Source organism: Vicugna pacos, chromosome 22 (assembly GCF_048564905.1).
Source record: "Vicugna pacos chromosome 22, VicPac4, whole genome shotgun sequence".
Taxonomy (NCBI): domain Eukaryota; kingdom Metazoa; phylum Chordata; class Mammalia; order Artiodactyla; family Camelidae; genus Vicugna; species Vicugna pacos.
Window position 1 is genome coordinate 24,859,423 of NC_133008.1, and position 12,469 is coordinate 24,871,891.

Sequence of the window (12,469 nt, forward strand, 5' to 3'; positions counted from 1 at the left end):
CTGTAGGTAGCATCGCTGATTGACTAAGTTTTGTCACGTGATCTGCCCTCCCACTGTGCCAACATGGCGGCGCCCAGATCCTAATCCGGGAAACGTGCACCGAGATTAATTCTGTTCTCGGTGCCACGGGAGAAGGTGAGGCAGGCCTAGGCGGCGCGGGGAGAGATCTGGACCCGGGGCGGGCCCATTCGAGGGCTTCCGGCTTCGCAAGGGCAGTCTTCCAAAGACCTAGGGTGATGTCAGTTTGCCGAGGCCAAAGGATCTCCTAAATTCCTACTTTTTACAGATGTGTAGGCCACCCGGCCGGGGAAAGCAGCTCTCTGATCCTTCCCTTATCCCCTCCCCTGCCCTCCGAACCAGGCTTGGCGGGCAGAGGTGCCCGTGAATGTCCCGTGCGAGGATCGTTCTGTGGCTAAGCCTGACTTTGCGCTCTGCTCGCAGTCTCTGTAGAGCCCAGTTTATGGAGGGTCAGTCCCAAGGGCCGCCAAATCCAGCGGCAATGGAGAATGGCACCCAGCCCTGCGGAGAAGAGCGCCCACTTGAGGCTCAGGAGACGACAGTCACCGAGGGGGCCGCCCAGATCGCCTTCCCTAGCGCCAACGAAGTCTTCTATAACCCAGTACAGGAGTTCAACCGGGACCTGACGTGAGCAGGGGTCCGGGGTCAGGTTGGCAGAGGGCAAGTGGGTCTGCGAAGATAAGGGGATGTGAGCTGACTGTCCATCTCCCGCAGATGTGCTGTGATCACCGAGTTTGCTCGCATTCAGCTGGGGGCCAAAGGAATCCAGAGTGAGTGGAGGTCCAGGCTCCTGGTGGGCAGGGGTGTCACACAGAGCTCTCTCCCTGCCCCACGCCTTCTCCCCATTAAATTCCAGAAAGGCTCCAGCCATATAGCGTGCCCTGGGCTCTGCACCTTAGCCTTTCTCCAGGGACTTTGGGGGAGATTTTCTTCCCTGAATCTTCTGTATTCTGAAAAGTAGGGGGAGGTTTCTTAGAGGGAGCTTTGATATCCCCTGACTTGTGCTTCTGGGTGGCTGCAGTCAAGGTGCCAGGCGAAAAGGATGTGCAAAAGGTGGTCGTGGACTTGTCGGAGCAAGAGGACGACAAGGCTGAACTGAAAGAGAGTGCAAACCTGGCTCCAGGAGACCAACCTCGAACAGCTGCTGTGGGGGAAATCTGTGAGGTGGGGCCTGAACATAGGATGTGGCAGCCCTGAAGTGCAGTGAGTGATAAAGGAAGGAAGGCTCCTGGAAGGGGAGAGCTATAGGAGGTGGGTGGTGGGGGCCCCTTGGGGCCCAGCAGAGGATGGAGCCCTTGACGTGAGTCGGGGCTCCCTGCTTACTCCAACAGGAGGGCCTGCGAGTGCTGGAGGGCCTGGCAGCCTCGGGCCTACGTTCCATTCGCTTTGCGCGAGAGGTGCCTGGACTCCAATTCGTGGTTGCCAACGATGCCTCTGCCCGAGCCGTGGATCTCATACGCCGTAATGTGCAGCTCAATGATGTGGCCCATCTGGTACAGCCCAGCCAGGCAGATGCCCGGTAGGTTCTGGGCAGCAGAGCCTGGCTACTGGAAGGCACTTTCTGGAGCAAAGCTGCCTGGGGTCAAATCCTGGATGTGTCATATTCTTGTGGCCTTAGCGTCTCTAAACCCTAGTTTCCTTGTCTGTAAAACAAGGACGGTAGTTTTATAGGGATTGCTGTACTGACTGAGATAACACGTGTATAGTTCACGCTCAGAGGCTAGAAATAAGTACCATTATGTCTCCATTTTAGATTTAACTTCTTGTACTTTTATTCAGTCAAATGAACCAGTGTGTATTCAGTATCTGCTGTGTGCCAGGCACTGTTCTCAGTGTCAGGACTACATCAGGAAATACGGACAAAATCCCCAACCTTGTGGAGTTCCTAATGCAAGGGTCAGCAAACTACAGCCTCTGAGGCCCGCAGCCTGTTTTTTTTATGGCCTGCCATCTAAGATTGTTTTTTACATTTTTAAAGGTTTAGAAAAAGAAGAATATGCAATAGGGACCACATGTGGTCCACAAAGCCTAAAATATTTACTACCTGACCCTGTACAGAAAATAAGTGAATTAAAAATATTTGCTTTCCTGACCCCATTAGAATCTAATAGGAAACATAGATGATAACAAATAATCATGACAAATAAATAAACTATGTGGTAAACTAGAGGTGACAAGTGCTTGGGGGAAAAATATGGGGTACATGAAATAGGGGAGGTTGGGGGTTGTAGTTTTAAAGAACATGGTCAGGGTAGGATGTTGAGAAAGTAGCGTTTTTATTTGCTCACCTGCAGTGAACAACAAAATTCCAAATCCATGGAAGATTTTGTGATTAAGTGAGATAATACATCTATAAAGTGCTTGCGACAGTGTCAGGTATATACTTGCTACATCAGTATTGGCTATTATTATTGCTATCATGAGATGGTAGATGGGCCCAGGGAGGAAAAGTTAATCCAGTTAGAAAATGATTAAGCCAGGATCTCAACTCGGGCAGCTGGCCTTCGGTTCCAGGCCAAAACCATCCCATCACACGAGTGAACGTGTATAGGGGACCGAGCAGATCCCTGGTGCCAGAGGCTGAGGACCTGGTCCTTTGCTCCCAGGATGCTGATGTACCAGCACCAGAAGGCGTCGGAACGGTTTGACGTCATCGACCTGGATCCGTACGGCAGCCCCGCCCCTTTCCTGGATGCAGCTGTGCAGGCTGTGAGCGAAGGAGGTGAGGCTAGCGTGATGCAGGGGTATGTACAGAGCAGGACTTCGGCACTGGAGGGTTCTCACTGCCCAGTCTCTCCCCACAGGGCTGCTGTGTGTGACCTGCACGGACATGGCAGTGCTGGCGGGGAACAGCGGGGAGACATGCTATAGCAAGTACGGGGCCATGGCCCTCAAGAGCCGGGCCTGCCATGAGATGGTGAGGCATCCCCCGGTATCCCCATCTGCTAGACCTGCTCAGCTTCCTCCAGGCAGCCAGGGCCCGGTCCATCTCAGGGTGTTGACGACAAGCACGTTCTTTAACCAGCATAGTTCCCAAGCATGTGGGCTGCCAGTCATGGTCATCTGAGGCAGGGCGGGGTGGGCTGGGTGGGAGACAGTAGCTTTGCCCAGGGTGGGAGCAGGCGGTTCCATTATTCTTTCTACTGTTCTCTATTTTAACAACTTTGCAAAAATTGTTTTTAAAGGCAGTTTTTCCAGGTCTGGGTTTGGCTCTGGGTTCAAGTCCTAGTTTTGCTGGTGACTTTGGGCAGGTGACTTCACCTTTTCTGGGCCTCTGTTGTTTTCACATCTGTGAAATGGGTGTGATGATACCCCAGACCCCACGGGTTGCTGTGAGGATTCAAGAAAGGAGGGCTCCTATTCTTGTTCCTTAAAGGCTCCGTCATCAGGTCAGTTTGGGAAACGGTGCCTCCTATGTCAGAGTCTCATTGCAGTGCCTGGGAAGGAGAAGGCCCCAGCACTTCTGCGGTTCCCAGTGTCTCCACATCCTGCCCACAGCACCCAGAGGGTCCAGAATGTAGGCCCTTGGGCCACATCACACAGCATGGGGCAGGCTGACCGTGTTAACTGGAATGGGTTCGGTTTACTGGGCCCACGTGTTCCATAATCATTTAGAGACATACTCTTGTGATATTGCAGATGAGGGAACTGAGGCCATTACTTGCCAGGGGTCACTCCGGGCTGGGCTTGAAACCCAGGGAGCCAGCCCTAACCCTGTGCTTGTGAGCTCCTTGTGTGTGTGGCTCCCAGGTAAGCGGGGAGGTGGCAGTGGGGGCAGGGCTGATGGCTGGCACCACCCACCTCCAGGCCCTGAGGATCGTCCTGCACAGCCTGGACCTCCGTGCCAACTGCTACCAACGCTTTGTGGTGCCGCTGCTCAGCATCAGCGCTGACTTCTATGTGCGTGTTTTTGTTCGAGTCTTCACTGGTCAGGCCAAGGTCAAGGCCTCAGCCAGGTTAGCCTGGGGCAGGGAGGGGTAGTGGAATGAGGGAGGTGACAGGGACTTTCCTGGGGTCTGGGGGCAGCGCGGCCGGTGGTGGGGGGGACATGGTCCTGCCCCAGGGGAAATGGGGGTCCTAAGGGCACCAGGTCATCCTGAGGGAAGAGTTGGGGTGTGGTGACCACCCTTGTCCCCCACAGCAAGCAGGCGCTGGTGTTTCAGTGTGTGGGCTGTGGGGCCTTCCACCTCCAGCGCCTCGGCAAAGCATCAGGAGCCTCCGGTGGCCGGTGAGCAAGGGTGAGCTGAGGAGGAAGGGGAAGGGGGCGTCCCAGCCAGGGTTGCCACCCCCAACCACCCCTCTCTGTGCAGGGTCAAGTTCTCTGCAGCCTGTGGCCCCCCAGTGGCCCCCGAGTGTGAGCACTGTGGGCAGCGACACCAGGTGGGGCTTGCCAGGGGGGAGGCCAGGGGGCTGCGTGGGGTCCTGGCAGTCACTGTCCCTACTCAGCCAGTCCTTGTGTGTCCATAGCTTGGTGGCCCACTGTGGGCAGAGCCCCTCCATGACCTGGACTTCGTGGGCCATGTCCTGGAGGCTGTGAGCGCCAACCCCAGCCGCTTCCACACAGCTGAGCGGATCCGGGGCGTCCTGAGTGTCATCACCGAGGTGAGGACAGGGGCCGTGGCGGGAGGGGGCTCCATCCGAGCCCAGCTGTTCTTCCTCCATCCCGTCTCCCCTCTTAGGAGCTCCCAGACGTTCCTCTCTACTACACGCTGGACCAGCTGAGCAGCACCGTTCACTGCAGCACACCCAGCCTCCTGCAGCTGCGGTGAGGGCTGGGCCTAGGGTGGAGCTGGTGCCTGACCCTTGGGTGCCCTTGGGCAAGTTGGGCCCCTGTCGGGCCAGAGTCCCCTTTAAAATGGAGGTCAAACATAACCCAGGTCTGGGCTTCTCACACCCAAGTGCTTAGAACAGCACTTAGAAGCATGAGCTCTGGCCAGGGGGAGAGTTGTACTGTTAAGATTGCTGGCATTATGCAGGCCACACAGCCACTGTGAAATGTGCAGCCGTGTCCATGAAACAAGGCTCACACACACACAGGTCAACACCAACTTCAGGATCCAGCCTCCCCCTCACCGTCCGTCCCAATCCCTAGGTCGGCCCTCCTCCACGCTGGCTTCCGGGTCTCACTCTCCCACGCCTGTAAGAATGCCGTGAAGACAGATGCCCCCTCCTCCGCCCTCTGGGACATCATGCGCTGCTGGGTGAGGCCAGGCCTGACCAGATGGAATTGAGAAGGCAGGGAATGGTCGGTCCCAGCATCCCCTGACCTCTGACCTTTGCCTCCCAGGAGAAGGAGTGCCCAGTGAAACGGGAGCGCCTGTCGGAGACCAGTCCGGCGTTCCGCATTCTCAGTGTGGAGCCCAGGTACAGGCACGGGCATGGGAAGCAGATAACACAGAGCTCCCCCCACCCCCACACGTGTGCTCATTGCTCAAGTGGGATTCAGAATCCATCCACTTCTCTCCCTTCTGCCCTCACCCTTTTCTGGCTCCACTACTGCTCAGGGACATCAATACAAATCCCTTCACCCTCGTCTCCCAGCTCTCATCCTCCCACAGTCTTTTCTCCCCACAGCAGCCAGAGGGCACCTGTGAGCATGTCAGATCTGGTCCCTCTGTTCAAAACACTCAGTGGCTCCCACCTGACTTAAGAGAAACACAGTTCTACCTGCAGGCCCTGCACTATCTCCCCATCACCTCCCTGCCGTCATCTGTGCCTGCTCTCACTTTACATTGGCCTCACTCAAGTTCACCAGGCACAGCCCACCTCAGGGCCTTTGCATGGCTGTTTCTTCTGCCTGGAGTGCCATCCGCCAGTCTCCACATGGCTCTTCCCGCACCTTCTTCATGTGTCCCTGCTGCCCTGTCCTGTGATGCATTCTCCCCTGACTCCCCATTCCCTCTACCCTGCTCTTTTTCCCCCCAAACTCTTATCTCATGCCCTAACACAGTGTAATCTACTGGTTTCTGATTTGTCCCTTAGCTTGTCGGTCTTGTGCACTAGAATGTCAGATTTACTGGTGGCAGATTTTAGGCACACTGTGGGCACTCAGTGAATGTTTATTAAATGAATGATAGAATCCTGACATCTGCAGACATGGTTTTTCCAAGGCACATGGAGCTGCACTGCATTGGGCAGGCCTGGGTGGAGGGGAGGCGGGGTTCCTGCCCACATGGCTGCGGCCCCTCAGCCCCCACCCCCATTTCCCCAGGCTGCAGGCCAACTTCACCATCCGGGACGATGCCAACCCCAGCTCCCGCCAGAGAGGACTCAAGCGCTTCCAGGCCAATCCTGAGGCCAACTGGGGTCCCCGGCCGCGGGCCCGTCCAGGGTGAGTGGGAGTAGGATGTGGGTGGGGCTTGCCTGGGGGGTAGGGGAGAGTCGGCACAAAAGCAAGTGGAGTCCCAGCTACTCGACTCCCTACACAGAGGCAAGGCAGCTGGCGAAGCTATGGAAGAGAGACGCAGGCTGCTCCAGAATAAGCGAAAAGAGCCGGCGGAGGACCCAGCCCAGCAGGCTGCTCGGCTCAAGACATTTCCCTGCAAGAGGTTCAAGGAGGTGAGGCTTCCCTTACCTTCACTGAAGCACACATGGGTTCCCCTCCCAGCAATAGGGCAGTGCCAACCGGCAGGCAGGGCTGGGCAAACTGGGGCCAAGCAAGTGTGTGGGAGTGAGCTCCCCATCCAGAAGAGGAACCCAACGGAGGCGGCCGAGTTCCAGGCCAAGGTTCATTCACAACCTCCATACTCCCACCAGGGCACCTGTCAACGGGGGGACCAGTGCTGCTACTCCCATAGCCCCCCGACATCCAAGGTCACTACTGAAGCCACCCCCTCTGACTGTCAGAATTCCCCTGGGCCTGGGGCTGCTGCTGGTCCAGGTGTAGACTGAGCCAATAAAGACTCACCACCTTTCGCTGACTGTCATTTGTCTGAATGGGGAGGCTGCCTGTGGTCTGTCTGTCCATCTGCCTGAGGGTCTCTTGTCCATCTCTTCAGCTGCTTGTCTAGGGTCTGTTCCTCTGTGCATCTGTTTTAACTCCCTTGGGGCGCTCTGGGAATATGGGGTTGGTCTGTCCCTGCCTGAATGAGGTGTTCTGTCTGTATTGCGTGGGGGTTGGGGGGTGGGCAAGATGGTCTACCTCTGCTGCTCCAGGCACTTAGCCGCCTCGTTGATGGCGCCTGCGGTTTCTGAGGCGGCCACTGGGCGGCAGCCGTGCGCTCACGCCCGCGGAGGCCTTTACCCCCTTTCCCTTCCTCCCACCCCCAGCCCTCCCCGCGTCGACGCAGGCACGCGTGCAGGCGGCTGCTGCGCCCCCATGTGGACTAGCGCCGCCGCCTCCTCTCCGCCTGGTTTCTCTGGCCCAGCTCCCCCCAGGGCCCCGGTGGCGGAAGCTGGACCGGAACCAGGCGCCTTGTGCATCCGCTCCAGACCAGGTGCTTCCTGCCCTGCGGCCCCTTGGGCTTGCGCACTGAGGCACCCGGCAGGCTGCTGCAGAACCGCTCCCCGCTCCCCCACCCCAGTGCAGGGGGTTGGCAACGTTAAAGGAGAGGCCTGGGGCCGAATCCCCATCCTGCCACGTGGTAGCTATAGAACCCTGCAAAGCCATCCTTCACCTTGCTTCATCCCCATTTGTAAAATGAACCTAATTCCAGAACCCTCACTTTGTAGGGATACCAGAGTTAACTCATGTGCTTAGAACTGTACTCTTAGGACAATAGGTTGGTTGCTTGTGGGATACTGGGCTTCACTTGATTCATGAGAGGGTTGTGATAGCTTGGTGCTAGGTGGCAGCTGAGGACCTGCCTGGGGGCTTCAGCAATCACCCTGGTACTCACTGGGCAAAGCATGACTGACCCAGGTGGGAGGGTGCTGGAATAAGGAACAGTTTTGTCACTGCTTACCTAGTTGTACCCGGCACCCCTCCCTTTGTGGGGTCCCACGGCATCTTGAGCTTTACCACCATTCCAGGATGTTTACCCAACACCTTTATCACTGTCCCCCCTGAAGTGGCCCGCACAGAGGGCCAGGGACCTCTGGGTTGAGGCCGTGTGATTCTGTGACATAGAAGCCCAGAATTGTGGGGACGGGACCCAATGGGGGCACCTACTGGAAGGTTTTGCCAGCTCTAACACCCTAGGAAATCTCCCAGCTGTGGCACTTCCTTTCACCCTGCTGGACCTGGAAAGGTGGTGTGGATAGTACACTGGGGGCCCAAGACACCTGCCCAGGCTGGACACCCGAGGCCAGACTGTTAGAACTGCCGTTCAGCCGGTGCCCCACTCCAGGGTGGGGTTGGCAGAAAGGCGGGGAGGCACTCTGTAGAAAGAGGAACCAGGCAGGGTGAAGAGAGGAGGAGAAGGGGGCCCCGGGTCACGAGGCCCCAGCAGGGCCGGAAAGGGCTTTCGTCCACCCTCATCGGCACGGACACCCAGGCAAGGGATATTCAAAGCTGGAAGACAGATCCAAGTGACAGGCCACTGCATCCCTGCCTCGGTTTCCCCTCTGCATGCAGCTGGGCACCTGACTCCCAGGGGTGTGCCCTGGGGCCAGGATCCTCCAGTGCCTGGGGAGACGGAAGGTGAGGCCCTGAGGGGTGACAGTCCTGCCTGTGCTGGCTGGGGGTGGGGCCGTGAGGCCCACGGTCGGAGATCCCCGCCCGCCGGTTTCCTCCAGGGTCAGCCCGGCTCCTTATCAGGCGCGGCCAGGCGGCCAGGCCCTTATCTGCGCTGGCCCAGCATCCTCCGGCCGCTGCGCCAGGGGTGAGAGGGAGGAAACCGGGCCGCCAGGGGCGGGGAGAGGGCGGGCGGCCCGGAGCTGCTAACTTTCCCTAGAGGGACCTACGCTGTTGCCGCCGCCGCGGTGGCCCTTGGGAGCCAGGGAAGAGGGGCGGCCCGATGCCGAGGCCCGGACAGGGAGGCCGGCTGCCAGCCACACGGAGCACAGAGGCTGGAGCGGGGCAGTGGAGCCTTGTCTGAATCCGGAACCCCATCCTGGCCCTGAAGGACAGAGCCAGGGCCATCAGCAAGCAGCCGGACTAGTGCTGGGGTAAGAGTGGAGTGAGCCTGAAAGTGGGGGATCCTGGACCCACCTTCATTCATTCATGCGTTCCTTCCTTCATTCATCTGGGGGGCCCCCTAAGAGAGAGGCCAGGCCCAGCTTCCCCAGTTTAGGGAAGACAGGGCAGAAGGGCCAGGAATCCCAGACATTGCTGGAGCATTCCAGGCCACAAGGCCTGGAGTGAACAGGGATGTCTAAGCAGGGTGCAAAAGGGTGGATGCTAATGGCAGGGTAGGGACGATGAGGGGACATCAGAGCCAGAGGGAGGACTGGAGCACGACTGTATGTGCTAGGCGGTAGGGGCAGCATTTGGAGTCATAGTGTCAGCAGTGGGGTCACAGGGTTAGCAAGAGGGACATTTTCAGTGAGGATGGTGGTCACTGGAATGATTATGGAGGCCTTTCAGGGTCTGACATGGAGAATGGGAAGAGCCTCAGGGTCACAGCTGAGGGCCACATGGTCAGACTAGGGGTGGTGGTCACTGAAGAGTCAGTCAATCATGGAGGGATTCCAAGGTCACGTGGTGTCAATGAACGGTCTTGGGATCAGATGTGAGGGTTATAGGGGCATTCTGTGGTCACAAGGTCCGTCATGGCTTCTCTGCCCCTCCCTCCAGGCACCAGGTGAGAGAGGATTCTGTAAGAAGGGACATTTGCTCAAGGGCTCTGCGACTAAGGCCCTCCTGGGTCACAAACTGCTCAGAAGCAGCACTGCTGAGCTCACTGATGCCCACTGCCTCAGTGGGCACCTCCTGCCCCTGTGTTGGACCCCCTTCCATGTCCTGGTAGTTTCTGGGCCCACCCCCACCTACCTTTGCCCACCGAACTGCCATGCCCCCCTCTCCCTCCCATCTGAGGGCTCTGTTGGGCCAAGGGTTGGGGGTGGCATCTGATTCCCCCCTTTCCACTGGCTTCCTTCCTCTCACAGGTAAGCACTCCCTCGGGTTCCATGTGCCCGCCCCAGGCCCAGGCAGAGGTGGGCCCCACCATGACGGAAAAGGCCAAGATGGTGTGTGCCTCCAGCCAAGTGCCTGCCCCGCCTCCAAAGCCTGCCTCACCTGGATCCCCAAAGGTGGAGGAGATGGGCCACGGAGATTCCTCACCACCCAGGCTGCCCCCTGGTGTGCCAGTCATCAGCCTGGGCCACACCAGGCCCCCAGGGGCAGCTGTGGCCACCACGGAACTAAGCACCCTGCGGCCCCCGCTGCTGCAACTCTCCGCCCTGGGAACCGCCCCACCCCCCCTGACCCTGCATTACCACCCTCACCCCTTCCTCAACAGGTCAGTGGGGGACTGGGGTCTGGGGGGGGAGTCCGGGGCCAGGGTCCTTACTCACAAGGCATTAGTGACCCACGACCCCTTACAGCCTCTACATTGGGCCGGCAGGACCTTTCAGCATCTTCCCTAGCAGCCGGCTGAAGCGGAGACCAAGCCACTGTGAGCTGGAGCTGGCTGAGGGTGAGTATGGGTTTGCGTGTGCACAGCCATGTGCTGGGGCCCACATCTGTCCCACAGCCTTCCACAGGGAGAGATGCTGCCAGTGCACACAGACGTATACAGGACAACCCGCACTGGGGCTCAGTACTCAGGGTACACCCATGTACAAAACCACAGACCCATGGCCAGTTCCACACAACCACAGCCACCCAACAAGCCACAAAGAATCATGGCAAGACACAGTATGGCATGGGGGCTATAAAATGACAGCTCCACTCAAATGCGCAGCCACACGAGGTAGCCACAGGACCACAACCACACAGGAGACGGATACACAACTCCAGTCACTGAGGTTCGTGGCCACGCAGGAATTAGCCACAGAACCACAACCACATGGCAGTGATCACACACGATAGCCATTTAGATATACCAGGAGTTCATACCGCCACCTGAGACATGAACAGAACCACAGTCACAATGAGAGAAACACACAGGGAGCACACACAGAATAATGACCACAGGGACAGCTACCCAGACTGGCAGCCACAGGAGACATTTCTCTAGGGAATCTCAGCCATTGACATAAATGTGTGGATAGAAGTGCAGGAGGCTCCAAGTCATCTGCAGCTTGGGCCTGTCATGGGCCTTGTCTAGGCGGCTTGGGGGTGGGGTTCTGGGCTGCTAAGTGGCAGGAGAGCTGCACATGGATCCTACGTGGATTTCTTGGGTGGTGAGAGCCCCAGACCACTGCTGGTGGTGACGTCTCCACGAGGGTGCTGGTAGCCTGAAGTAAGGGCAGGCGGGGCACTCCCTGGGCCGTAGTGCCAACTTGGCCACTCCTGTCCGTAGGGCACCAGCCCCAGAAAGTGGCCCGGCGCGTGTTCACCAACAGCCGCGAGCGCTGGCGGCAGCAGAATGTGAATGGCGCCTTCGCCGAGCTCAGGAAGCTGCTACCAACGCATCCGCCCGACCGGAAGCTGAGCAAGAACGAGGTGCTCCGCCTTGCCATGAAATACATTGGCTTCCTGGTGCGGCTGCTGCGAGACCAGGCGGCCGCTCTGGCCGCAGGCTCCGCCCCTCCAGGGCCACGCAAAAGGCCCGCGCACCGAGGCTTGGACGACGGCGCCCGCCGCGGGCCTTGTCGCAGGGCCGAGGCGGTGGTGCGCCCGCAGCCCGCGCCCCCGGCCGGCCCCGATAGCAGCCCCGGTGGGGCAGCCCGGCCCATCAAGACGGAACAAGCGGCCGTGAGCCCAGAGGTGCGGTGACCACCACGGTGTTGCGTCTGAGCTGAGGGTCACTCAGCCCAGCGCCGTCCAGGAGGGGGTGAAAGACGCGCAGCGCCTGCTCTGGAGCGAACTCCCCCGAAGAGGGACCACTGAGGACGTCCCCTACAGGGGAAAAGGCCCCGGGGCCTGGAAGGGCGACCGTCGCCCCCAGGGGTCCTGCAGACCCTTTTATCACCCACTGCCCGCTGGAAGTGGCCTCGTCCGCGTCCCCCTCCCGGGGGCGAGGTCCGGGAACCAACATGTCAGAGCGGTCATCGGACCCAAGTGGTGCCTCGTTTTTCCGTGCTGGGGTCACCGAGGGAGGTGGATAGGGGCGGGAGAGCTTTCTCCTTTCTTACCGGCGCCCCCTTCCGGAGACTCAGAGATACGCGCTTCTCGACGGTGTCAGCTGCCCGCCTTGCGCGTGGAGGGAGGCGCAGAATCCACGAGGGGGCCCCATCCCACCGATTCCAACCCTGTCCCGCACGATCACGTTAGCGAAGGCTCAGGCGCTCTTGCTTTTGTTTTTCTTTATTTCTTTATTTCACATACACATTAGCCATTCAATGGAGAAGCCGGAGAGAGTCAGGCAAAGATGGTATAACAGAAGCGCAGTGACGGGGGCGGGGCGGGGTGGGGTGGGGCGGAGAGGGAACGTACGGGCTGGCTGCCTACTTGCATTCCGCTAGG

General features: G+C 58.8%; 2 protein-coding genes across 4 annotated transcripts; both read left to right on the forward strand.

Annotated features, from left to right (window-relative positions):
* The first annotated feature begins 37 nt into the window (after window positions 1-37).
* Window positions 38-6,933, forward strand: TRMT1 (tRNA methyltransferase 1). Of its 2 annotated transcripts, none has more exons than XM_006206225.4 (17): window positions 38-135; window positions 361-645; window positions 733-788; window positions 1,040-1,182; window positions 1,350-1,537; window positions 2,625-2,740; window positions 2,823-2,935; window positions 3,826-3,974; window positions 4,160-4,246; window positions 4,329-4,398; window positions 4,486-4,620; window positions 4,698-4,783; window positions 5,111-5,219; window positions 5,306-5,382; window positions 6,230-6,349; window positions 6,447-6,576; window positions 6,775-6,933. In XM_006206225.4, exons 2-17 carry the CDS (start codon window positions 386-388, stop codon window positions 6,907-6,909), a joined length of 1,974 nt encoding a protein of 657 aa, XP_006206287.1. In that variant the 5' UTR covers window positions 38-135; window positions 361-385; the 3' UTR covers window positions 6,910-6,933. The 2 variants fall into 2 exon arrangements, with proteins under 2 accessions (XP_006206287.1, XP_015096474.1); XM_015240988.3 differs by having other exon boundaries at window positions 39-135; window positions 442-645.
* A 424-nt stretch (window positions 6,934-7,357) lies between these two features.
* On the forward strand, window positions 7,358-12,064 carry LYL1 (LYL1 basic helix-loop-helix family member). Of its 2 annotated transcripts, XM_072947581.1 has the most exons (5): window positions 7,360-8,599; window positions 8,853-9,066; window positions 10,006-10,358; window positions 10,444-10,535; window positions 11,364-12,064. In XM_072947581.1, the coding sequence occupies exons 3-5, from the start codon at window positions 10,027-10,029 to the stop codon at window positions 11,777-11,779; spliced, it is 840 nt and encodes a 279-aa protein (XP_072803682.1). In that variant the 5' UTR covers window positions 7,360-8,599; window positions 8,853-9,066; window positions 10,006-10,026; the 3' UTR covers window positions 11,780-12,064. The 2 variants fall into 2 exon arrangements, with proteins under 2 accessions (XP_015096481.1, XP_072803682.1); XM_015240995.3 differs by lacking the exon at window positions 8,853-9,066 and having other exon boundaries at window positions 7,358-8,599.
* The last annotated feature ends 405 nt before the right edge of the window (window positions 12,065-12,469 follow it).